This window comes from Cetorhinus maximus, chromosome 1 (genome assembly GCF_964194155.1).
Source record: "Cetorhinus maximus chromosome 1, sCetMax3.hap1.1, whole genome shotgun sequence".
NCBI lineage: Eukaryota > Metazoa > Chordata > Chondrichthyes > Lamniformes > Cetorhinidae > Cetorhinus > Cetorhinus maximus.
The window spans coordinates 100,313,055-100,340,141 of record NC_135879.1 but is presented as its reverse complement, the minus strand read 5'-3'; the positions used below and the strand labels follow the sequence as shown (position 1 = coordinate 100,340,141).

Genomic DNA, 27,087 nt, shown 5'->3' with positions numbered 1-27,087 from the left:
CTTGGGGGGCACCAGAGGTAACAGTGCAGAAGCAGGAAGATAAGCCATTGCTGTTGATTCTCTGGCTATGAATAGATAGATGAAAATGGAAACAGGTGGGAGCAGTCCCACCCAGCTGGTCAACAATGAAGAGGTATTGGAGGAGGATGGGTTGGTCAACTGTGTCAAAGGCTGCAGACAGGTTGAGAACAGGCCTCTTCCTCATAGCATTGTGGTCGTACCTACACAAGATAGATTGCAGTTTTTCAAGAAAGGGCTTACTGTTGGCTTCTCAAGGGCAATTAGGAATAGGCAATAAATGTTGGCCTTGCCAGCGACACCCACATCTTATGAAAGAATGAAAAAAAGAATGAGGACGGATAGTTTAATTTTGACATAGTCACATAGGATGTCATTTGTTACTTTGAGCTATTTTGGTACTGTGACAGGGGCAGAAACCTGATCAGAGGGATTCAAATATGGAGTTCAGAGAAAGATGACACAGATTTGGGAGGCAACACATGTACAAAAACTTCGGAGAGGAAAGGCAAGTTGAAGATGGGGCAGAAGTTCTTGAGGACAGAGGAGTCAAGGATTTTTTTTGAGAAGAGGGTGATGATGGCAGATTTAAAGGAGAGGGGGATGGCACCTGAGGAGAGAGAACTGTTAACAATATTAGCTGACATGGAAACCAGGAAGGGAAGTTGGATGGTCAGTGGTTTAGTAGGAATAGGATCAAGGAAAGAGGAGGTGGATCTCATGGACAAGATGAGCTCAGAAAAAGCAGGTAGGAGATAAACTAGAGAAAGATGCAAGTTCAGGTTTGAGATAAGGGACAACCTCAGTGGAATTTTGGCTCAGTGGGCTTGGAGATGAGAGGGAAGTAGCAGAGGCAGCTGATTGGATAGTCTTGGTGACAAAGAAGTCCACAAACTCTTGTTACTGCAAGTAATGGTGGAAGAGACAGGGGAGAGGGGTTTAAGAAGACAGTTTGCCGCAGAGAAAAGAAGCCAGGGGTTATCTTTGCACTCCAAGATAATTCCGGAATAGTGTTGTTCACCATATCCATCCAAGCCTTTGTACCTTGGAATTAAGGGTGCAGAGATGAGGGCCATACCAAGGGAGGCTGCCAGGTTAAGAGAGAGTAATGGCTTTAATGGAGACCAGGCATTGAAGATGGAGATGAAGTTCTGGGTCCGATGTCCTTACTGCCAATTTCAACATGGAGCACTAAAAATGTTATATTTAGTAGCAGGGAGGGAGAGAGAGAACACATGGACTTGGTTTATCATTAGGAACTTGATAAAAAAAATGAGAACTTATTGCACTCATTCACTGGAAGATATTTTTGCATTCCTTTTTATACTGAACGACAGGGAGACATTGGTAATCCTGGACTTCCTGGAGCTGAGGGAACACAGGTACTGAAATCATCTTATGCTTGATGGTTTTAATTTTTCCCCAACATTTATAATAAAAAGCTTTGAAGAATTTTTCTATGGAATTAAGTTTTTGTGTTCATTTTCAGGGCCCTAAAGGTTCAAAAGGTGACATTGGTATTCCAGGAGATAAAGGAAGCATAGGATTACCCGGATTACCTGTGAGTGTGTTTGATATGGTCAGAGTGAGGAAATTTTAAAGCAGATTTTAATATTCTGTACTGAGAAAGAGTTGTATAATTTCCACTTGCTAAATGCATGGTGTGAAACTAGAGTTGTATAGACATGAATATCTCAGGTTTGTGCTGAATTAGTTGATCTCAAGTGAGCCAACAGGAGGAGTACTACAATTGGCCTCAACATCCCTGGGATAAGGAGACAAACAATTAACCCCTCTCTTGCCTGTAATCTTGTGGCACAGCAGGTATGTGTCCATCAGGTGAGGAAGAGAGCAGGCTTAGGTGCCTCTTACAGCTTACTAGCCATTTTAAGACAGGTTAACTCCAGAACTGTTTGTTAGTTGAACTGATCAATGTATTTGTAGTAATGAGCCCAACAGCATTAGAATTGTAAAACATAGCAATAGGACTTCACTATTGAGTCCTGCAAGTCTACCATTTTGGTAGTCATGAAATGTAGTTTTACACCTATGTTCCTCAATCCTTTCTCCATATTCCTTAACACACTTACTTCTCCAATAAATATCTAAGCACCTTGGTTGACTTTTTATTATGACTTTCTGGGCAGCGTATTCACATTCTCACAGCCCTTTTATGAAGAGCAGTTTTCTGGATTCAATTTTAATCAGTTTAGTTCTAATTTTGGTCTAATATTATGTTCCCATGTTCTGGTGTTTCCTAGTTGAGGAGAGAGGTATTCCCTCTTTATATTGTCAATTCCCTTCATTATTTTAGACAGCTAAATTGGATCATCCCTTTAATTTTCTAATTTCTAGGGAGTAAAGCCTAAAGTTATAGTTTCACATCATTCCTACAACCTTTCATCCCAGTATCTTCCTGGTGAATCCTCACTGACCATCTATTGATCCAAAGTCAATATATTCTTCCAAAAGTATAACTGGAATCATACTGCCTTGCTTTTATATTCTAAACATCCTGCGATGAAAGTCAGCATCTCATTAGAATAGAAAAATAAAGAGCATATTCCATAATTGAGCCATGCTCAGCTGATAGCATCTTGCCTCCAAGTTAGAAGGTTGTTCAGTCAAGTGTCACTCAAGAATTCAATCTAGGCTAACATTTCATTCCAGTGCTGAGAGAATGCTGAATTGTTGGAGATACTGTCCTTTCATTGAATGTTGACCATTAAACATTGGCCTTAATCTGCTTATTCTAGTGTTTCAGGTGAATGTTAAGGATTCCATACACCATTCAACAAGAGTAAACATTTTCCATCATTATTTAAAACTACTTTTGCTTATATTGAAAATAGGATATTTTGGGAAGTTCAATTCATCAAGTGCTAATTCACAATTTGGTTGTAACTCTTGATTTTTGTTTGGACAGGGTGTTAATGGAGAAAAGGGAGAAAAAGGAGAGAAAGGAGATCATGGGTTATTTGGTCCAAAAGGCACTTCAGTAAGTTCTTCAAAACTAGGTATTCTGATCATCATTTCATATAGTAAAATACGACAACTCTCTGATTACTCATTGTCAAACAAGACACCACTTTACTGCTTTAATAATAAAGAATGGAGGATTCTATCGGTATTCTTACATCATGCATTGTTTAAGTAGGATTGTGTATTAAATAACTCCTTGTTATGCAAAGAGTCACTTATTACTGTCACTATAAGTATCCTGCTGACTCATATACCTTCAGGTAGAACAGGTTTATTGGAGGAAAAGTTGAGCAACTGAAGTACAGTTAACGGGAGAAAGATAGCCAGGTACAGGCATTTGAAAGGAAGACCCAATAGCCTTGTCCTGGCAACAATTGAGGGTAAAATCAGAAAAGGAAGAAGGAAAATCGGACGGGTGGATAACATTGAGACCTGGACTGAGGAGGACTTGAAGAAAGCCAAAGAAGGAGCAAGACAATGCCAACAGCCCCACTAAGGCTGTAGTGACAGTGAACAAATGGAACATAAAAAGAGTTCAGCTCATCCAATTTGAAACAGTGAGTGAAGTAGAGATGCTTTCCATTCTATCTGGCCGGGGCTAGGTTCGAGGTTTTCAGGTATGGCCCACATGCTGCCTATAACAAGAGAAGTTATTGCCAGCTGGTATTGGCATGGATTGATAGGTTATAAAGTGGGTTTAATCCACTAACAGGGGTATAGTAGCTGGCTTTTTTATTTTCCAAGGAACAATACATAATTTCATTGAAAAACGTATTCTGATCATTCATACTACATGTAAAACAAACCATCTTATCAGTTTGTAGTTGGCCTCATCTCACTCGAGTAGTTAACAGTTCGTCTACTGGAAGATAGAAGAAATAAACACCAGGCACGTGTGAAATTACAAGGGTCCAGTGCACACAATGAGGGGTCTTAATGTTACATTTCCTAGACCAATGTTATTATGTAGTCAGATAGTAAGTAGTAACAGTACACTCCAGATCATAGGGGCACAGAGCCACTTACAAAGTTTGTAAGGATGCTGAACTCAAGACAGTATCTAATGCAGATCTGAAATTTTTAATTTTCTCAGTATTTCTAATGAAAACACAATGCACCACACTCCTTGTTAGAAAAACAAAGAGATGGAAATATATGAAAACGCGTTTATTTTGCTGATTGAAGAATGTACCACTGCAGAGTTTGGAATACAATCAGTCAGCAATTAATCCTCAGGATCTAGTGCCTCATTGACTTTGGCAGAACCAAATGAACTTAAGTCCAGCCTCCAAAGTAAACCTTTTGGAATTTTCCCACCAAATTGAGCCTGGCATAAAGTAAGGTTTAGAGTAGGTTTCTTACTTGAATTAATTTGAAGGTAATCCTTTATAAAGAATAACCAATTCTGTTGCTACATTTGCCCATTCTGTTTTGTACATGCAGTCTGTTTTGGATACTGTAATAATAAATATGCTGTTATTGAATGTATCATTATTTCAGTGATTATATCACCTTATTGTTGATGAACAATGTGAAAAATCCAAAGCCACTCAATCCACCAATTAATATATACATTGGCCATCAAATAAGAATTACTAACATAGGAAATTTTTACCTTAAAGAAAGATATAGGGCCAGATTTTGGCTACCCGAAGGAGGTAGCTTGAGTCGGGAAATTTTCCTGCCTCAATAACTAAGTACCCCAAAAAGCCCAATTTTCACACTGGGGGTGAGTGGGGCCGTGGCGGGGTTGGGGGGGCTGGTGGGAGTTTGCGATAGAATTGGGCCCACCAACCCCAGAAGCAGGGCATAAGTGGCCACAGGGGAGGGTGAGTGCCGAGACGGGTGAATGTGGAGATGGGCTCATTAGAAGGCCAGCCTCAGTTCTCTGGGATTTTGGCACAGTCGTTTTAGAATTGTTGGGCCCTCTAGCCCTCACCCCTCACACCCCCACCGACTCCCAAGGGCCTCTCATACCCTCCATGCTGACCCTAAGCCAACTCATGTCTCCCACCCACCCCGTGGCCCTTCATACTCTCAATGCCACTCAGGCCCCGCCACCCAACCTCGGCTCCTCATTGCCTCCATGCCACCTTCATAGCCATTCACTCAATAATTCACCATGGGCATACCTAAGGAGCCATGTGGAGATGAAAAAAAAATAAATTTAGAACAATCTAATCCAACTCTCACTCCTACACATTTTAAAGTGAAAAAAACTCCCATTCATAAAATCCATTCAAAACTTTTAAATCTCCACAAGTGGTTAATCTCTTTTAAAAACAAACAAACTTCCATTCAGACCCCACATTAAAGACAACTGATCCTTTAATTGTCTCTTTAAGCTCTCAATCAAACTGAACTCAGAACTCCCTGTTGAAACTCAACCAAGCATTCATAATGACATAATGATAGCCCTTGGGGAAATGACAATACATTCTCTATTGAAACTGCACAACCAGATGCTTCTTTTATTCCAATCTACACCTGTCAATCAAAGCAGTCTAGCAGAGGGTTTTTATAACTCTCACTAACAACTGCGGCCTGATTTTATAAAAGTTTAAAATGTGGGGCATTTAAAAAGGCTTTGCATCATGACAATTATACAGATCTTATATGCCCTCCAAGAGTGTTTACATCTACTCCATCAATTCATGACTCCCACACTGCAGGTTAAGGCGCTTGCAACAGTCAAGATATAGTCTGTTTGAACTCAGCACTGATTTGAAATGGCCTTGCAGAGTTCGGTTTCCCACCTGTGTGAATCACATCCTGTACTGCCCCCTTCCCCTACCAGCAAAAATTGGATCTGTCGGAAATGAGGGCGAGACTTCCACATCTGGATCCTGCCCTCCATTTCTAAAGGTCTGCTGAGCCTTCCCGACTCAGCCGGAGACTCCCAATCCAGCCCATCGTGATTGCTTTGAGCGGTATACATAAAATCTTGAGGACATGATTTGGAAATGAGTATTGATTGACTAAAGTAAATATTCACGTAGCTAGGATCAAATGTTTTGGGAGTATAGTCAAAGGTTACAGAAGAAAGTGGTGTTTGTACCTTTTTTATTAAATTTAAAACCAAAGTTCCACTGACACTGCACAAGCCATATTGTATTATTCCCAAGTCTTTTTAGATTCCTTCTAACCACAATTGCCTGAATTCCCTCAGGGGTTCTCCCAATCAACTGCAACTGGCAGATGATCGACAGAAATGGATAGACTCTTAAACAGTTACAGCATCCAATCAGGAGGATATTCCAAATCTCCTCTTATACTTAATTCCCTTGATATTTTTACCTCTTTCATTTGCTATCCTTTTTCATTATTTTTTTCTATGTTCTAAATTAATTTCTTTGGCAGCCTTCGTGCGTTATTCTGCTGCTCTTCTGCACCTGCCACAATTTTGCAACTTCACCTTTCAAAGCCCTATCTCTCCCACTGCCACCAGAGCTCTAATCCTAGCCTTTTTTTACATTGAGGCTTATTGACTTCTCCAATGTTTTCCTAACCACCCTCCTTGCTTCCACTTTCCACAACCTGCAGATTCTTCATAATGCTTAAAGCCCTTGATCTTGAACACTGAAAAGCCATTTATTTGCCTTCTTAGTCACTTGCTGTACCTGCATACTAACTTCATTGAGTAAATAGAATCTTGTTGTTACCATGTCCTTGCTGTGTAGTTGTAAAGGTAGACAAATCCCACAAAATCACAAATTTCTCCAGAGTTACGTAAAGAAACTCACTCATTTCGGAGGGTTGGAAGAAACCAAATGTCCTCCAAATCATTTTGTCTATCACCTCAATTCTCACAATCCACTGGCTCTCTGTGGCCTTAGGAATTAACTGTCAGGACCTTTCTACTTGCCTTTAAATGCCTGCCTTCAGGCCTAGTCCTTGCCCTCACACTTTGCTTCAATGACATGCCTCATTCCCTTTGCCTTTGCTCCACCATAGGCAGCTGTTTATTCACCCACTGTAACTCTGCCCTCTGAGCTGCCACTTGTCTCCTACATTTTGCTTTCAAAACCCTGCATTTCTCTCAACCATTTTGACCTACCCCATAATTTCATTCTACCCAACCCTTTCCCTCCAATTCAGTGTGTGTTTCATTCCCCAATCTAGTAGGCACTTTGGGACATTTTATCATTAGAAACACGATATAAACGTTTCTATATTATTGTTGGATAAGAGTGCTCAGATAATATAAATACACAGAAAATGCCGTTAGTATTTAATTTTTAAAAAATAATACACACTGATTACTGCCTTACAGAACTGTTGTTTATATGTACAGGTTGTAGGACCCCCAGGACCTACTGGCTCACAAGGTCCACCAGGTCCAATGGTAAGTAACAGATATTGTTTTGAGAATATGTATGTTCCATTCCTATTTGCTGAAAGGTATGTGAATGTTCTTGAAAGCCGTGCGTCATCTGGGTTTATTCTTACACATGTGAACATTACATAGGAACATAGGATTTAGGAGCAGGAGTAGGGCAATGAGCCCTTCGAGTCTGCTCTGGGATTCAATAAGATCATGGCTGATCTGGTTATGGTCTCAACTCCACTTTCCTGTCTGCCACCCATAACCCTTGACTCTCTTATCTATCATCTATTGAACTCTGCCGTGAATAAATTCAATTACCCAGCCTCCACTGCTTTCTGGGGAAGAGAATTCCACATCCTAATAATCCTCTGAGAGAAAATAATTCTCCTCATCTCTGTCTTAAAAGGGAGACCTCCTATTCTTAAATTGTGTCCCCTAGTTCTAGTCTGTCCCGCAAGAGGAAACATCCGCCCGGTATTCACTCTATCAAATCCCCTCAAGATCTTATATGTTTCATAAGGTCACCCCTCATTCTTCTAAACTCGAATGGGTATAGACCCAGCCTGGTCAACCTTTCTTCATAAGATAAGCCCTTCATCCCAGGAATAAGTCGAGTGAACCTTCTCTGAGCTGCTTTTTAAAAATTCATTCATGGGATGTGGGTGTCGCTGGCTAGCCAGCATTTATTGCCCATCTCTAATTGCTCTTGAGAAGGTTTTGGTGAACTGCCTTCTTGAACTGCTGCAGTCCATGTGGTGTAGGTCTAACGCAATCATGTCCTTTCTCAAATAAGGAGACCCAAACTATACAGAGTACTTCAGATGTGATCTCACCAATGTCCTGTACAGCTGCAGTATAACTTCCCTGCTTTTATATTCCATTCCCCTTGCAATAAATGACAACATTCCATTTGCTGCCTTACTTACTTGCTGTACCTGCATACTAACTTCACTGAATAAATAGAATCTAGCTGTTACCATGTCCTTACTGTGTATGTAAAGATAGCCAAATCCCACAAAAACACAAATTTCCACAGTTACTTGGACTGAAAATAAGTTGTTTCTCAGTTCGCTTTGCAGGGTTGAAAGAGTTCTTCCAAAATGTCCTCCAAATCATTTTACAGAACATTTTAAAATGCAGCAAGTCACTTTACATCAATTGAAGCATAACAAGATGGTACCATTGTACTCATCACCACTATGAGTGATGTAATCGAGACTCACTCCAAGCTGCTGCAGAAATTGGACAGGGGTTCAAAATGAGAAATATGATGGCATCTTCCTTTTATAAAATAAGGGCCAAGTTGTTATCATTCTGCTCATTAGGAAGATTTGAACAAAAGAAAAAAGTTGGAAAGGTTACATATATATGCCAGCAGTGTGTCATGACAATATGGTTGTATTCACTAGTGTTTCCACCAATATAAGACTTAATATTTCTACACAGAAGTGGGTGTTATTGTGACAACGTGGGGGGTGGGGGGATGGGGTGAAACAATGAACCACTTATAAAGTGGTGGTCTGAAGTAATTAGTACAGAAACAGAAGCACTACTGAGCATGAGAACTGACTCTGTGGCTTCACACAAACAGTTTTTTTTTGAACTGCGAAATCAAGTTGAAGGGACATTGTACAGGAGGCCACTGAAGTTGAGAATTGCTAGAGAACACTGTGCTAATCAGGAAGAAAGGGTCAGGTGATAGCAGGACTGGGTTTTGAAAAACGGAATATTGTAAGAGGATGGAAGTAAGTAAGGAGCTTCCTAGTTTAACGGCCTTATGAGAGATCCTGCTCTTTGGGGTGGAACGCCAGTGAACAGGATTTCCACCCAGGCCTCCAAATTCGCCCAGACCCAATCCGTTTTAGGTCTCTCTAAAGACACATGGTGGGCTGCAAGTGGGACCTCCACCTCCAAGAGGAAGTCAACCAGAAGAGATGAGAGAAGAAATAAGAACAGAAAATGATGGAAAAACTCAGCAGGTCTGGCAGCATCTGTGAAGAGAGAAACAAGTTAATGTTTTGAGCCCATATGACTCTTCTTCAGACTCTTCTTCATATGCACTGAAAACATTAACTCTTTTTTTCTCTCTCCACGGATGCCGCCAGACCTGCTGAGTTTTTCCAGCATTTTCTGTTTTTATTTCAGATTTCCAGCATCTGCAGTATTTTGCTTTTATCTTCAAGATGAGAGAAGAGTTGGCTGTCAGATAACAATTATTTTCCTATACAAAAACAGAATTACCTGGAAAAACTCAGCAGGTCTGGCAGCATCGGCGGAGAAGAAATCAGTTAACGTTTCGAGCCTTCATGGCCCTTCGGCAGAACTGAAGCATAGTCAGAAGAAGGGAGAAATATAAACTGGTTTAAGGTGGGTGGGGGGGGCGTGGGGGGGAGAGACATTGAGGGTGTTGTGATTGTGGAGATGAGCAGATAATCAAAAGATGTCACAGACAAAAGGGGCAAAGAGGTGTTGAAGGTGATGATATTTGTCTAAGAAAAGTACTAATCAAGAATGGAAGACAGGGTATTCAAAGTACAGCTCTAGTGGGGGTGGGGTGGAAAGACTAACAAGGTTTTAGTTTTAGATTTAAAAATAATGGAAATAGGTGGGGAAAGAAGAATCTATATAAATTATTGAAAAAAAAAAGCGGTGGGGGGGAGAAACGGAGTGAGGATGGGGGGAGGGGGAGTTTAAGATCTAAAGTTGTTGAACTCCCCCCATCCCCACCCCGTTTCCCCCCCCCCCCGCTTTTTTTTTCAATAATTTATATAGATTCTTCTTTCCCCACCTATTTCCATTATTTTTAAATCTAAAACTAAAACCTTGTTAGTCTTTCCACCCCACCCCCACTAGAGCTGTACTTTGAATATCCTGTCTTCCATTCTTAATTAGCACTTTTCTTAGACAAATATCACCACCTTCAACACCTCTTTGCCCCTTTTGTCTGTGACCTTTTGATTATCTGCTCATCTCCACAATCACCACACCCTCAATGTCTCTCCAACCCCCCCCCCTCGCCCCCCCCCACCCACCTTAAACCAGTTTATATTTCTCCCTTCTTCTAACTATGCTTCAGTTCTGCCGAAGGGCCATGAGGACTCGAAACGTTAACTGATTTCTTCTCCGCCGATGCTGCCAGACCTGCTGAGTTTTTCCAGGTAATTCTGTTTTTGTTTTGGATTTCCAGCATCCGCAGTAGCTTTTAGCAATTATTTTCCTATATTCTGTTCAAGCTCAGGGGACAGGTATTTGAAGGGGCTCCTACATAGGAATAGGAGGAGGCCATTGTAAACCTCTTTCAAACCTTCCCCTTAGAATGAAGCTGTGTTTTCTGAGATCTACCCTGAAGGACCTAGTTCTAATTTTAAGGTTATTCACCCTGTCCCCAGGGGAAATAGTTTCTTTCTATATACTCGATCAAATCCCTTAATCGTCTTAAACCACCTCAATTCAACATCCCTTAATCTTCAACATTCAAGGAATACAAGCCTGGACAATGCAACCTGCCTTCATCATTTGACCTTTATTCCCGAATATCATTCTAGGTGAACTTTCACTCAAAGTCAAATGTATCCTTCCTGAGGTACCAGTGCATAGAATTGAATGCAGTATCTGTGTAAGCAGTGCACTATACAGCTGTGTCATAACCTCCACCCCTTTGTATTCCAGTCCTCTTGAAATAAAGGCCAATAGCCCTTTTAATCATATTTTGTACCTATCTACTAGCTTTTAGTGATTTCTGTACTTGGACCCCTAAATTTCTCTGCTCATCCACAGTTCCTTGTCCCTCAGGTTACCATGCCCTAAGAGGGCATTGGCAACCATGGGCTTCCATTGGATTGGTCCATGATTATGCTTGGCAAAATACTGCAGTGGTTTGCCATTGCCTTCTGCAATATGGCTGACCAGGAAACTTTCCCGCTCTTAACACCTGCCATCAGTCATACTGGAAGGATTTACAGGCTGATAATCAACCTGCTTGGCCATGTTATGAAAGCACCTTCCATGGTCAACAAGTCCTTGACCCAGAGGTAGGGAAGCTACCACAGTGCCACAAGACCTCTCCCACAGTTCCTGGCAATTTAGAAAATACTCTGATCTATCTTCCTTAAGTCCAAAATGGATGATCTCATTCTTCCTCACATTGAACTCCATCTTTCCTAGATTCGCACTCTAAAATATAGATTCAAGTATTCAATGGACTTGGGTTTCACAGAGAGTTGAGAATTATACCAGGATTTCCCGGGTGGGCGGGGCCCACTCACCGACACGTAAAATTACATGGGATGATGTCAGGCAGAACCCCGACGTCACCCCGCCTCATTTCAATTTTCAGGTCGGCGGGGGCTCAGCAGAATCAGCTGGGCGCCCACCGACCTGTCAATGGTCAATTGAGGCCATTGACAAAGTAGTTAAAATAATTAATGGACCTGCCTGTCCAACCTTAAGGTTGGCGGACAGGCCAGGAGCCCCGGTGGGCTTAAGAAAAAGCATGAAACCTCATCCATGGGCGAGATGAGGTTTCATGTAGGTTTTTAAATTTTTCATAAAAGTGTCAATGAAAGTGATGGACATGTCCCAACTCATGTGACAGTGTCACATGAGGGGACATGGCAGGGAAATTTACCTCTTCTGTTTTTAAAATTTTTTCAGACAGGAGCCAATCTCCTTGAGGCAGCATTTAGCCTTGGGGAGATGGGTGTGCTCTTTCGCATGCATGTGTGAAAGAGCACACTCTCGGCTCAGGGAATCCACCCCCCCCCCCCCCCCCCCCACCCTCCCACTGCCCGCACAGGGAGTGCATAGCGCTTCCTTGCGGACGTCACACTGGACGGGCCTTAATTGGCCCGCCCACGTAAAATGCCGATCAGAGGCATGCCTCCACACACCCGCTCCTAAACTTTCCCTCCCTCCCCAACGGGGGGAAAATTCTGCCCTTGGAATACATAGACCCTCACCTAATTAGTTTGAAGTTCAAAATAGAGAAAGAGAAGAGGAATCATAGGCTTTGAACTGAAACTTTGCTAATTGCAGTGGGTGAAAGGGGATTTATCTCAGATTAATTGGTTGTATAAACAGCAGGTCAAAAAACAGACTAGCTGTGGAAGATTTTATATACGAGATGAAGAAGTTAAGAGTTAAATGGATTTTTACCAAGAGTAAAGCGATGTATCAAAGACTGGCTTGCATTGATAATTAGAAGTGAGAACAAAATACAAGGTTTAAAATGAGGTTTACCATGAATGCAGTAAGAGTATCCAATCAAAAATTAAAGCGTACAAAGCAGCAAAAACTAGTAGTAAGCCAAAGGATTGGGAATGTTTTAGGAACAAGTAGCGGATGACTAAAAAGCTAATAAAGAGGGAGAAAATTGATTATGAAAATAAATTGGCAAGAAATATAAAAACAAACAGCAAAAGCTCCTACCGGTATATAAAAAGAGAGTGGCTAAAGTGAGCATGGGATCCTTGGAAGATGTGACTGGAGAATTAATAACGGGGAACAGGGAAATGGCAGATAATTTAAACCAATATTTTGCATCAGCCTTCCAGGTGGAGGACACTATAAACATCCCAAAGATGTCAGATAAGCAAGGAGCTAATGGGAGGAAAGATCTTGTGACAGTCTCTATCACGAGGGACAAAGTATTTGACAAACTAATGGGACTAAAGGCAGACAAGTCACCAGGACCTGATGACCTGCATCCAAGGGTTTTAAAGGAAGTGGCTGCAGAGATAGTGGAGGCATTGGTTGAAATATTCCAGAGCTCACTGGATTCCGGGAGGGTCCTAGTGGATTGGAAAACAACTAATGTGACACCACTGTTCAAGAAGGGAGGGAGACAAAAAGCAGGAAACTATAGGCCAGCCAGCCTAACACCTGTTCTTGGGAAAATGCTAGAGTCCATATTAAGGAAGTAATAGTAGGACATTTAGAAAAGCTTAACGCAATCAAACAGAGTCAACATGGTTTTGTGAAAGGGAAATCATGTTTGACAAATTTGCCAGAGTTCTTTGAGGATATAACAAGCAGAGCTGATAAAGGGGAACCGGTAGATGCAGTGTATTTGGATTTCCAGAAGGCATGAGACAAGGTGCCACATAAAAGATTATTGCACAAGATAGGAGCTCATGGTATTGGTGATAATGTATTAGCATGGATTGAGGATTGGTTAACACACAGAAGACAGAGAGTCGGGATTAATGGATCTTTTTCAGGTTGGAAAGACGCAACTAGTGGAGTGCCACAAGGATCAGTCCTAGGGCCTCAATTATTTACTATCTATATTAATGACTTGGAGGAGGGGGCAGAGTGTAATATATCCAAATTTGCTGACGATACAAAAATAGATGGGATGGCATATTGTGATGACATAAGGAATCTGCAAGGGGATATAGATAGGTTGAGTGAGTGGGCAAAAACTTGGCAGATGGAGTTTAATGTAGGAAAGTGTGAGGTCATGCAATTTGGTAGGAAGAATCAAAAGGCAGACTATTATTTAAACGGAGAGAGACTCCAAAAAAGTGCAGCAGAGAGGAATCTGGGTGTTCTTGTGCATGAAACACAAAAGGTTAGCATGCAAGTGCAGCAAGTAATTAAGAAGGCAAATGGAATTTTGGCCTGTATTGCTGGGGGTTGCAGTTTAAAAATAGGGAAGTCTTGTTACACTTGTAAAGGGTGTTAGTGAGGCCGCACCTGGAGTACTGTGTACAGTTTTGGTCCCCGTATTTAAGAAAGGATATACTGGCATTGGAGGCAGTTCAAAAGAGATTCACTAGGTTGATCCTGGGATGAAGGGGTTGACTTATCAAGAAAGGCTAAGCAGGATAGGCCTTTATTCATTAGAGTTTAGAAGAATGAGAGGTGATCTTATTGAAATGTACAAAATTCTGAGAGAGCTTGACAGGTAGATGTTGAGAAGATGTTTCCACTACTGGGGGAATCTCGAACTAGGGGACATAGTTACAGAATAAGGGAACATTCATTTAAAACTGAGATGCGAAGGAATTTCTTCTCTCAGAGGGTAGTGAATGTCTGGAATTCTCTACCCAGAGAGTTGTGGAGGCTAGATCACTGAAAGCATTTAAAGAGAAGGTAGATAGATTTTTGAAATATTGGGGAGTTGAGGGCTATGAGCACAAAAGTGGAGTTGAGGCCTGGGGCAGATCAGCCATGATCTTATTGAATGGCAGGGCAGGCTTGAGGGGCCGAATGGCCTACTCCTGCTCCTATTTCTTATGTTTTTATGTACAGTGCAGATAGTACAGAAGAAACTATGAGAAATACAAGTGAAGAGGTCACTTAGTAGAGCCCATATCTCCATCAAGCTATGTTAACTCAGCATTATTACTATTACGCCAATCTTCCTTGAGATTTTTCCCTGCCTGGTTGCTGCTCTGTAACTACAAAGCTGAAAAAAGCAACCTTTTTACTAAGAACTTCCACCTCACTGAGGAGACTTCAGGTCAATCCACATCCAACAACCTGCTCTGAAAACTGATTACATTTTGACAGCTGTAACAAGCTTCGCCACTGCAGCTGAGCTGAGCTGAGCTGAAACAAAAACAGAAACAGAAATACCTGGAAAAACTCAGCAGGTCTGGCAGCATCAGCGGAGAAGAGCACAGTTGACGTTTCGAGTCCTCATGACCCTTCAACAGGTCATGAGGACTCGAAACGTCAACTGTGTTCTTCTCCGCCGATGCTGCCAGACCTGCTGAGTTTTTCCAGGTATTTCTGTTTCTGTTTTTGTTTTGAATTTCCAGCATCCGCAGTTTTTTGTTTTTATTATATGAGCTGAGCTGAACTTAGCTGTTAGGCGGCTTAATTCACAGGAAGCATGTCTGGGGGATTTGGATTGGAATTGAGGTTGGGGCTTCAGTAAATGAAAGATAGTTTAACATTTTGGTGGCCATTCAAATTCATTGCTGCAGCAACAACTCAAGGTGACAGCAATGATCACTAGAATGAAGCTAGGAGCAAAATTTATAGCTATGAGGAAAGGCTTGCAATACTGGCAAGCTCTGCGCTGGAACTGAGAAAGTTAAAGAGAGATCCGACAAAAGTTTTCAATATTTGAAAGGCTTTGAGATGATGATTACTGAAAGACCATTGTCTTTGGTTGACAAGATGCTAACAAGGGGATATAAACTGAGAATGATCCATTGAGGAATGAATGGGGAATTGGAGGAAATGATTCATACATGGGGTTATTCGAACATGAAATGCTTTACCACAAGTAGCCATTGAATCAGCGACTGTAATATTCAAAAGAGAATTGGATAAATATTTGAAAATAAAGAATATATAAAGAAATGGGGAAAGATCATAGGATTAGAGTAGAATACTGAAGGATTAGTATCGACACAGGTGGTAAAGTTTTAGTAGCCTCTTGGCCTTGATTGCTTTAGCAATAGAAAATTACAGTGTGATGAAACATTACAGCTAGAATTGCTTATTTTCAATCAACTGTCCTGTTCTGTTCTTACAGGGGCCACATGGACTTCCAGGACCTAAGGTAAATCATAAGCAAAGTCCAAAGGGGTCTAGCAGAGTGAAAATGAATGATGCCCTTTAATTTGTCTCCATGCCCTTTGTTAAAATTAGCTATGCATGCTGTGTGTCATTTGTTTGACTAATTTAATGTTGATTTTATGTTGTAGCATCTTTAAACCTGTAAGTTCTTGCAGCTGTAGAGTACATGTCTCCTATAAGCTTAACAAAATTTAACAAAAGTCTTGCAAAAAATGACCTAAGATGTATTCATACAAGATCAAGATCCCATTTTAAATTGATCAGCTGTCGGTAGGGCTCTGTTTTTCATGGAGAGGGAGAGGATATATGGGCTGAACCCCTGAAGTAGCACAAAGCCAGGGGTGATAAATTTCATGCAACTATACTGCACAGATGTTAGAAGATTTCTGTGAAGTTCATCATGGCCCTGGCTTCACAGAACATCAGGGACTCCATGCAAGATATACACCCTGTGAATATCATAATCCTAGCAATTTGATTGGACTACACATTGCATTAGAACAGCTACCTCTCATTTCTAGGATGTAGGAGCTGCAGGCCAGACTGGTGATGGAATTCTCCTTATGTCTTGACAACTGATAATGATCCCGCTGTAATTGAAGAGAGCTTGGTCCATTTAGTTGAGGTGTCCAGTAATTGTGAATGCCACTAAGAAAACAACCCCAAGTCCTGTGCAACAGGCATCGTTGTCACTCAGAGTATCTCACTGTGTCATGTTAATGTAGGGAGAGCTCTGCATTGCTTCTGACACAAACTGTCTCTGACTTAGAACACTCCATATTGTCACTGGATGGAAAGCAGAAAATACATTCCATTTTCCATCACTATCATCAGTTTCCCAATACTAAGAACCTCTAAACTAACCTTATTGTGTGTCACAATCAAAGCTCATGAACTTATAGGTTTAAAGTGATCACCGCACAAAAGGTATTACTGAAATTTCTGTGCATCTGTCAGTGTGTTATTGATAGTCTCACCAGTCACATATCTGAATCAGCATCATTAGCAAATTACATTTTTGTCTACAGTTAATGTAACTGATCAAAGTTGAAGGGTTATCTTCTTCTACATCAGTGCCTTCTGAGCAAGGATTCTTTGTAGGCTTCCTCTCCCTGTAATACACGACTGTGCAGATGTGGCAGTGATCCCTCTCATTGCTTTGAAAACAGCTCTGTAGATTCTGGAATCTGTACATACAAAACGTTGGTCACTGTGTTACAAACATTGCAGGATGAAGCTCTATGAGATACTAAATTCGCAATGGATATTTTTTAAAAATCAATCACATTTCAATAATCATGCAATGACTTGATAATGAAGGCTTGGATAGAGTAATAAAGGAGAGACTGTTCCACTGGCAGGAGGGTTGGTTATCAGAGGCCACAGATTTAAGGTCATTGGCAAAGGACCATAGAGAGTTGAGGATATGAGGAACTAGAGGGTTATTATGAAGTTCTAGATTTGATTATGAAGTTCCGAATGTATTGCCTGAAGCAGTTGTGAAAGAAGATTCAATAATAACTTTCGATAAGGAATTGGATATATACTTGAAAAATAAAAATAAAATGCAGTACAATGGGAAAAGAATAGGGAAGTAGGACTCCTAGGGGAGATAGCTTTTTTAAAGTGTTGGCATATGAATTATGGGCCTCTTTCTGTACAGTAGATTCTATGACTGGCACCCAGATTGAGGTTAGTGTTTTTGTCACATTTCTGGGTCTGTGATCTGTAAAATAGAACAAGAGATTTATCAGACAGACATTTGAGCAGCAACCAAAGCATTGGTCAGGACAAAATTCAGGAAATCCCTGGCCTGTCAATCTTGCAAAGCCCTCCCCACCAAAATCCAGGGAAGTTGGCACAGCCATCCCAGTGACTGGTTGAGCAGTCACCTGACATTGTTGTTTTCACAGGGATATATTTATCAGCCAATATCTCAGTCTCCTCCATCATCATTCCTGGGTATGCTCCATCCCATTGGCATAGTAGACCCACAAACAATGGGAATAGAGTAGTATATAGTCCAATGAACATGGCACTGAATCCCCTGAACAATGTCTCTGGATTCCATCAAATCTCACAGCTTCAAGTCAAACAAAGAAACCTCCTATTGATTATCTGCTACCAGTCGCATTCCTGCCACCTCCCTAACTGAAGCTCCATGTTGAATACCACTTGGACTAAGTGCTTAAGAAATCAAGGGCTCAAAAATGCTCTTGGCTAAGGAATTCAATGTCAACCACTAAGAGGGGTTCAGTAGTGCTACCACTGATGAAACTGGCTAAATCCTGAAATTGCACAGTTGCCAGACTGGGCCTCTCTCAGATACTGAGGAAATCAATACAATGGAATAACTAATTTGAGCTTGTTCTCACCAATCTACCTGATGCAGATATATCTGCCTATGACCAAACCGGAGTGACCATCATACAGACCTTATGAAGAATCTCATCTTCAAAATGAGGACATCTTCCATCATATAGTTAGGTACTTATCATTGTACCAACTAAGTCAGACATAGCATCCAAAATTGGCCATCTGTGTGGTCCCGTGGGTGATTAGAAGCACCAGAAATGTTGTTGGTACAATCTGTAACCAGATGGCTCAGCACATGCCTCACTCTTTCATCACCACCAAGCTGGTAGACCAATCTTGGTTTAATAGGAATGCAGAAAGCAATGCCAAGCAAGAGAGGTCCAAACATACCTTTGAATGAGACACAACCTATTGAAGTTACAGTACCATGCCTAGATGTGATACATTAAAAGCAGAAGGTTATAGGCTGAGCTTTGTGCTCCTACAACTATCAGAACAAAGGAAAGTACTCTCACCCTCCCATATTGAGTTGAGAATGGTGGTTAGTAACTAAAAGGGGGAAGAAGGAAGCTTCATGAACAGTATCATTTTCTATTATGTTGAAACCCAGTATGTGATTCCAAAAGATAAAAGCTGATTAGCCAGAAGTGCAAAGTGAATGATCTCACTCATAAATGCAGCATGCAGTCAATTTAGTTCACTTCAAAAGACAATAAGTATCTGATTACACTGGATACTGCAATGGCTATAGGCCCTGACACATCCCAGCTGAAGCACAGAAAACCTGAACATCAGAAGTGACCACCTCCCCAGTCAAATTCTTCTGGTCTGGCTAATGTGCCATCATCTAACTGGCAATGTGAACATTTGCCTGGGTATGTTCTACCCCAAAATGGGCAAATCTAACACAGCCCATTACCACCTGGTAAGCATCCTCCCAATCACCAGCAGAGTGATGGAAGAAGTCCACAATAGTGTCATCAAGTGGTACATACTTACCGAAAAACAGTCATCCCCAGTTCAGGCACGGTCAGCACCGCTCAGCTGCAGATCTCATCTCAGCCTTCATTCATTCATGCAAGAGCTAAATGCAAGAGGAAAGATGGGAGTGGCCACATTAATACAGCTTTTGACTGAGAATGGCATCTCGACTGGGGTTAATGGGAAAACCCTTCCATGGCTGCAGCCAGTCATCACACAGGAAGACGGTTATAGTTGTTAGGTGTTAATGATTGCAGCCCCAGTACATCACTGCCAGAGTTTCTCAGGGAAACATTGTAGACTCAGTAGCAAATTGATCATTGACATCCCTTCTATTGTAAAATCAGGAGGTGAGGCTGTTCACTTGTGATTCACACACATCCCAAAAACAAAATAATAAAAAAGATAAATTGCAGTTCAGTGTACATATGTGAATATGGAAAAACCAACTGAGTGGCTCCTCAATCAAAAATTGGAAGATAAGTGTTGCCATTAACACAATATACTGCTCAGCTATTTTGGTCTTGAAGGAGGATATTATCAAGGAGCTGAGAGCAACGGCAGAGACGAAGGCCTGCCACAACCATCAATATCTGAAGAAGTCTCTGGGGTATCACAGATTGCCTTTCTGTGGATTCCAACTCAGGAGGCAACAGGGGGTTTGAGTAGGAATCTGCCAGTTTCCTCAGAGTCTCTACTGATTGGTGCTTAACAGCCTTGCCCCCAACCCCCAAACAAAACTGCAAGGAAGCAAACCTTCCCAAGAAAGAAATTCACATCAACCTAGGCCAGAGGTGCCTTCACAGTTTCTATCCTATGCTGACTACACAAATCCAAATGCAGAGGGATCTGGATGCCCTGGTACATGTACCACATAAAATTAATATGCAGATACAGCAAATGTTTAGGAAGGCAAACGGAATGTTGCCACTTATTGCAAGGGGAATGGAATAGAAAAGTAGGGAAGTTTTCCTGCATCTGTACAGGGCCTTGGTGAGACCACATCTGGAGTATTGTGTACAGTTTTGGTGCCCTTATTTGAAAAAACATATCATTGCATTAGAAGCAGTTCAGAGAAGGTTCACTTGACTCGTTCCTGGGATAAGGGACATATCCTATGAAGAAAGGTTGTACAGGTTGGGCCTGTATCCATTGGAGTTTAGAAGAATGAGGGGTGACCTTATTGAAACACATAAGATCCTGAGGGGATTTGACAGGAGGATGTTTCCACTTGTGGGAGAGACTAGAACCAGGGGACATAATTTAAGAATAAGGGATCTACCGTTTAAGAGGGAGACAAGGAAAAAGAAAATTCTGTCAAAGGGTTGTTAGTCTGTGGAATTCTGTTCACCAGAAAGCAGTGGAGGCTGGGTCATTGAATTTATTTGAGACAGAGTTAGACAGACTTTTGATAGACAAGGGAGTCAAGGATTATTAGGGGCAGATGGCAAAGTGGAGTTAAGACCACAACCAGAGCTGCCGTGATCTTATTGAATGGCAGAGCAGGCTCGAGGGGCTGAATGGCCTACTCCTGCTTCTAAGTCCTATGTTCCTGTAATATTAAGTGAAACTAAGCTTTTCTTTTGCACACTCCCTATTCTTAATAATAAACAAAGACTTTAATATCTTCATATGGTGGTCATCTATCTGCTATTTTAACACCGATATCACCTATTTCTTTTAACTTGGTTAATGACTCTGATGAAATTTCAAATTGAGAAATCCCTTATGAACACATTAAGTTTTAATTTCCTAATATTGCCAACAATATGTTCTGGGCTCGTATTCCGGCACCCAGGCTGTGAAACCTAGGGAAAAATGGCAGCCCACCATCAGGGAGCCAACAAAAAAAAATCACTGACAAAACCATACATATGGGTGTCTCAGATTATTCCATCAGTAAAGTACATAATGACAACTTTGGTCAGATGAAATACTACACAAACTCAGATATGACCACTGTGATATTAAAAATGTCTGCAAAGATACATGGTACGATCTTGAAGCAGGTCCCTTCCTTACATGTATAATTTAATCAAGGAAGGAGAAAGTATCTTCTGCATCCAATATGGAATAAATATCAGGAATTCTAATGTACTATAGAAAGATTGGAAAGAGCACTGATCACTGGGGGGAAAATAATGCGTTGATGGATGCACAGGTATTTGCAGTAGCTTTTTGTGATTAATTTAAATGCATTTCTGTCCCAGCTTCAAAGTAGCAAAAAAAAGGTGGACTTTACTTTTACATTTAGGGTGAACCGGGGTTGAATGGTGTTAAAGGAGGGAAGGGTGAACCAGGTCAAAAAGGTGACAGAGGACCCCTTGGTCTCCCAGTAAGTAGATAACATTTAATACAGCTTACATCGTAAGAGTGCCAAATCTCTGGTTTACTCTGAGTAATACTGGAGAACAAATGCACAGTGCTGGAGCAGAAACAAACCACTAACTGTCAGTACCACCCAGTTACATTGTATGCTGTCTTATTAGATTCCTTTAATAACTGTTTTTATTCGCAAATATGTCTTTTTTAAATTCACCTCTGCAGAATGCAGATGATAATTCCAAAAGAATTAACAACCATCATTGTCATTGTATGTACATTATGTCCCGTCTTGTGATGTCTCACTTAGGTTTATATTTTTTAATATATATTGTTCATTTTTCTTAAATTGTTCGAAGAATGGTGTGGACATCTCACAAGTTGTACAAATGCATTTAATTTAACTTATTGTAAGAGTATTTAGGGGTACATGTTTCCTCCATTTGGCAATGTTAGTGAAAAGGTCAATGTAACTGTACATCAGTTTACTTTTTACAGTTTCAGTAAATATATTCACAACCACTAGTGAATGGAGGAAAATATTAATGGCTGTTTTGTAGTAAGTGACAGGTGAGATTCAGTATATGGTATTCTCCACAGTTGGTGCCAAATGTAAAAGCAGATGGTAAAATGTAAACTGTTTTTGTAGATGTAATCATTCTCACTTACACCCAATGTGCTTATAAATGAAGCGTTGCTACAGCCACAGTGTGATTCTGCCTGCAGTACAAGTAATATAGGTTTTACTTTGTGAGAACCGCATTTCCTATGCTTCTGTGGACTAAATGGGGGGACATTTCTGCTTTTGATGGGGGTGGAAAATGTGCAGTAATGAGTCAGCCACTCATTACACACCCACTCGATATCCCTTTCCACAATGATTATAGAAAATCAGATGAGGTGGGTAATTGACAGCTGATCTGCTACCCCAAGTCTTCTGACCTACTAGAAGTGGAAATTACCCCCATTAGAGTTAAAGCAGTTTTGTTTAACAGAACTGCTGCAAGAAACTTTTCTGGAATATAGCCTGGAGGCTGCTAGGACATGGAATCCACTTCATTTCCTGGCAGGATGGACTCAACAGCGTTCAAGCAAAAGACTAACGATTGCAGGCGATTGAAACCCTCTGATTTGAGATTGTATTCTCTAGCTGCCAGAGATTTTAGCTTGGCTGAAGGTAGATCATAAATGGCTGCAATGAAATTATATCTCACTGACCTGTAAAGACCACTTGCAGTCAGTGAGATGGGTGGTCTGGAGCCTTCAGTTCAGCATTTGCTCTGTTTTTATTAAAGGGGTATGATTTGGTGTTGCATGTTAATCAGGTGGGTGGAACGTATTCAATGTGAGGTCATCCAAGTTGGACCTGAGAAGGATAAAGATGAAAAGCTAGAAGCAGTATAGGTTCAAAGAGACTTGGGGATCCAGGGGCATATATCATTAATATGTCAAGAACAGATCCAGAAAATAATCATAAAGACTCTTGAAATTCTGACCTTTATATCTGAAGGACTAGAATACAAGGGGGAGGGGGGTTGAAGTTATTCTTCAGGAGTACAAAACCCTGGAATACTGTGAACGGTTCTGGGCAGCACACCTTAGGAAGAATATATTGACCTTGAGGTAGCACAATGCAGATATACCAGAATAATACCTGGACTCTGATGGTTAAGTTATGAGGAGAGATAGTCAGGGTTGTATTTCAAAGGTTATGGGGTGATTTGATCAAAGCTTTCAAGCTATTATGGCGGGGCAGAGAGGGCAGACAGAGGGAATCTATTTCTATTTAGTTGGGGAGTCCAGGACTAGGGACCATAGACTAAAATTTAGGGTCAGACCATTGAGAAGTGAAATTAGGAAATATTTCTGTATGCAAAAGGTGGTAGAAGTTTGGAACTCTCTTCCACAAGCGACAAGTGATGTTAGATCAATTGTCAAATTTAAACCTGAGCTTGATACACTTTTATTAAACAAAGGTACTAAAGGATGTGATACATGGAGTTAGATCACAGATCAGCCATGATTGCATTGAATGGTGGAACGGGCTCGCAAAGCTTCATGGCCTAATCCTGTTCCTATATTCCTATAATCCTACGATGCCAAACTGGAGTTATCAACATCAGATTTTGGTCCTGGATCCTCATTATAATGTGCTTGGAAGCTGTTAGTGTGAAACACGAAACCCATGAGACTGGGGAATGGACTCATTTGGCTGAATAGGGCCCTCCAACGGCATCTTAATGGGAAGGAGTAGAAGTATCAAGAATGAAAAGAAGTAGGAAGTTGGAACAGTGGCAACATCTTTGCAGAAACTACAGCAGCAGCAGCATTAAATTTAAATTACTTTAACTTGCAAAACCCACAAGCCACTGCCACATAAATGGCTTCTGATCTCCATCCAGCTTTCTCTGACTGCAGCCGAAGATCCCTTTAATGTACACTGGAAATGGCCGCCTTCTAACCTGCACTGTCCACAGCTGGGGCATGGGAGTAGGAACTGGTGATAGTCAAGCGGGCAAAGGAAAATGGGAATCTTATATTTGATCCCAATTTGCATATATTTACAAGCCTGTCATCTGTGTCCAAAGAGAGATCTAGCTGCCATAATGGATGGACAATGGCTCAGCCATAAGCTTATAATTCTGTGTTTTGCTCCCAAAACAACACTGTGTTTAATCATAACTGGATGATGGCAATGCGAAAAGCACACCACTGAATCTGCCTAGCGCACAAAAATTAAAATTAAAATTATAAGTAGAAGTTTCGCAACTTTTTGTATTCTGCTGTATCGCACAGCTTATCAAGATTAATGCAGTATAGCTTAATTAACAACTGGTAAATGTTGTCCAAACTTACTGCCACAAGATAAGCTTGTTTAGGTCTGGACTAAAAAGATACAAATTCCTCTTCAGAAAGTGGTACTAAACAGGCAGTATCTCAGCACCTGTCCATTATTCACTGCAATGTTCAATTCAGTTGGCTCCAATAGTAGTGAATATCCAGTGGGGAGTAAAACTGGCAGCCATTGTGATGTCTACCTTATGAAGAATAGTTATTACATGATCCCAAAAGTCGCTTTTTAAAAAAATTTAAAATTACAAAGTCAGTTGGTACTTGTGCAGACAGAGCAGGGGATATCCTAGTCCAAACTCTTGTCCGTGCCAAAGTTAGCACTTGGAGGAAATTAAACTTCACAATGAGTTGTGGACCTGAGAATGCCTATTTAAAAAGAGGCGACCCAGCTCCTTCTCCATTAGGCATGAAGTACTTATTGACTGTGCTGCTCATCCCCGTTTCCCATTTTTGAACAGCCAGCAGAAGCTGCAAAGGCTTGGAAAACCTTGCTCAACCCCTGTTTCATCCCCACATCTTCAGGTATGGCATTCATTTTATGTCCCTGAGAATGATGAAAAGCTGAGTGAACTCTGCTAGGACTCAAAAGCAAGATTTTCTGGTCTTGATCCATTGGTCAACAGATTGGAGAAAGAAAAACAGGCAGCACGTTGATCTCACAGCATTTCTGCATGCCTCCAAGGACTTCGTTCAAAGCAGCAATGGCAGACACTTGTAAACTGTGATCTGCCTGGAAACTTGTGCCCGGATTTTCCCTCGGAGGTGGGAACTAGGCTGCCAGTTCAGTTAAGCATTGGAAACCAGCCTCCTGGGAAGTGGGATTTTTTTCGGGAGGGCGAGGCCTTAATTGGCTTGGAGACAAGTCTGCTGCCCAATTAAGCAGACCTGAGTGGCAAGTGGAGACGGGTTCTGGGGTGGGCAGGGTAAAAGACTGGCCTCTGTTCCCAGCTGTTCCCAAATACGTCAACCTGGATCTTGTGATGGAATTAGTAGCAAGCATTAAGCTGTATTGGAAAGGCCTCAAAATGTATTTAGAACTATTTTAAAAGTATTTCAAAAGTAATTTAAAATTTAAATAAATCCCCCCCACCAACCCCCTCATCTACATAGTCAAGTATTTATAAATACATTGGGCAACATTTTCCCCCCATTGGGGGGGGGGATGTGCGGGAGCGGGCGTGGATAAGCGGGTTCGCGATCGGCGCCTCCGATTGGGGGCGCACCACCATTTTACGTGGGCAGACCAATTAAGGCCCCCCCAGCGTGACGTCCACCAGGGATCGCTGCGGGCGGTGGGGGATTCCCTTGGCTGGGAGTGCAATCTTTCGTGCATGCGCGCGAAACAGTACACAGATCTCTCTGAGGCTAAGTGCTGCCTCAGGGAGATTGGCTCAGATTTGAAACATTAAATAAAGATGAGAAAAATAATTACAGACATGTCCCCTCATGTACCACTGTCACGTGATGTGGGACATGTCAATTTCTTCTGTTTAGAGATTTCATACAAATTTTAATAACCTCATGAAACCTCATCCCGCCCGTGGATGAGGTTTCATGTTTCTTCAGGAGCTCGCCTGGGCTCCCGGCCTGCCCACCAACCCTAAGGTTGGAAGGGCAGGTCCATTAATCACTTTAATTACTTTTTTAATGGCATTAATAGGCCTTTTATAGTTCAGTGGGCCACCAAATTAAAAATCTAAATGACACGGGGTGACGTCGGGATGCACGCCTGATGTCACCCCGTGTCATTTTATGCAGCGGTGAGTGCCCCCGCCCCGGCTAGCCGACCGGAAGATACAGCCCATTAAAAAGATGGATTGCATCCAAGAGCCCATAAATCCCCCGAATAAACAACTTGACCTCAGAACTGTTAATCTCAGCAGATGTCTAAACTGAAACATAAAGATTAGTGCTTAAAAATTAGAAATTATTTTATTTTACTAGGCTACACTTACAATACTGTAAAATATACATTACCATTTATTCAATTTTACACTTTTACATCTTCATCTTCTCTTTGCAAAGATGATATAGATCTGTGAGGAATCTGTCTCCTTGCTACAATGTTGCCACAAATGGTGGAATTTTTGGGGGGAGAGCAGTTAAATACTTTGTCTTTACACGTCTGCAATAAGTTTCCATACACAACTCCACCACTGATGCACAGTAGCAGCAGTGTGTATCACCGACAAGATGCACTGCAGGAATTCACCAAGGCTCCTTAGACAGCACCTTCCAAACCCATGACCACTACCACCTAGAAGGACAAGGGCAGCAGATGCATGGGAACACCACCACCTGGAAGTTCCCCTCCAAGTCACACACCATCCTGACTTGGAAATATATCATCGTTCCTTCACTGTCGATGGATCAAAACCCTAGAATTCCCTCCCTAACAGCACTGTGGGTGTACCTACACCACATGGACTTCAGCAATTCAAGACGGCAGCTCACCACCACTACCTCGAGCGCAACTAGGGATGGGCAATGAATACTGGCCCAGCCAGTGAAGCCCACATCCCATAAATGAACTAAAAAAAAGGAGCCCTTGTGTCATTGAATTCCATCCATTCATTCATTATCCCACCTAATCTTGGTATTTTTCTGTAAAATTTATAACCTGATGAACCATGCCAGGTACTTGAAGTTAACTAAATGAAATCTAATGCAAAGTTGCCTAGTCTGGTCTGTACTGCAGCCTGCATATTATCACTGACTCAATTTGCATTAATTCTGTTGATTCATTCCAGTGC

General features: G+C 41.4%; 1 protein-coding gene across 1 annotated transcript in view; it reads left to right on the top strand.

Annotated features, from left to right (window-relative positions):
- The window catches only part of col25a1 (collagen type XXV alpha 1 chain), a 227,159-nt gene that overhangs the window by 127,060 nt on the left and 73,012 nt on the right, over window positions 1-27,087 (top strand). Inside the window, exons 22-27 of the mRNA XM_078544797.1 lie at window positions 1,356-1,400; window positions 1,508-1,579; window positions 2,945-3,016; window positions 7,295-7,345; window positions 15,819-15,845; window positions 21,414-21,494. Coding sequence (XP_078400923.1) covers window positions 1,356-1,400; window positions 1,508-1,579; window positions 2,945-3,016; window positions 7,295-7,345; window positions 15,819-15,845; window positions 21,414-21,494 — 348 coding nt within the window. The remainder of the gene's footprint in view (window positions 1-1,355; window positions 1,401-1,507; window positions 1,580-2,944; window positions 3,017-7,294; window positions 7,346-15,818; window positions 15,846-21,413; window positions 21,495-27,087) is intronic.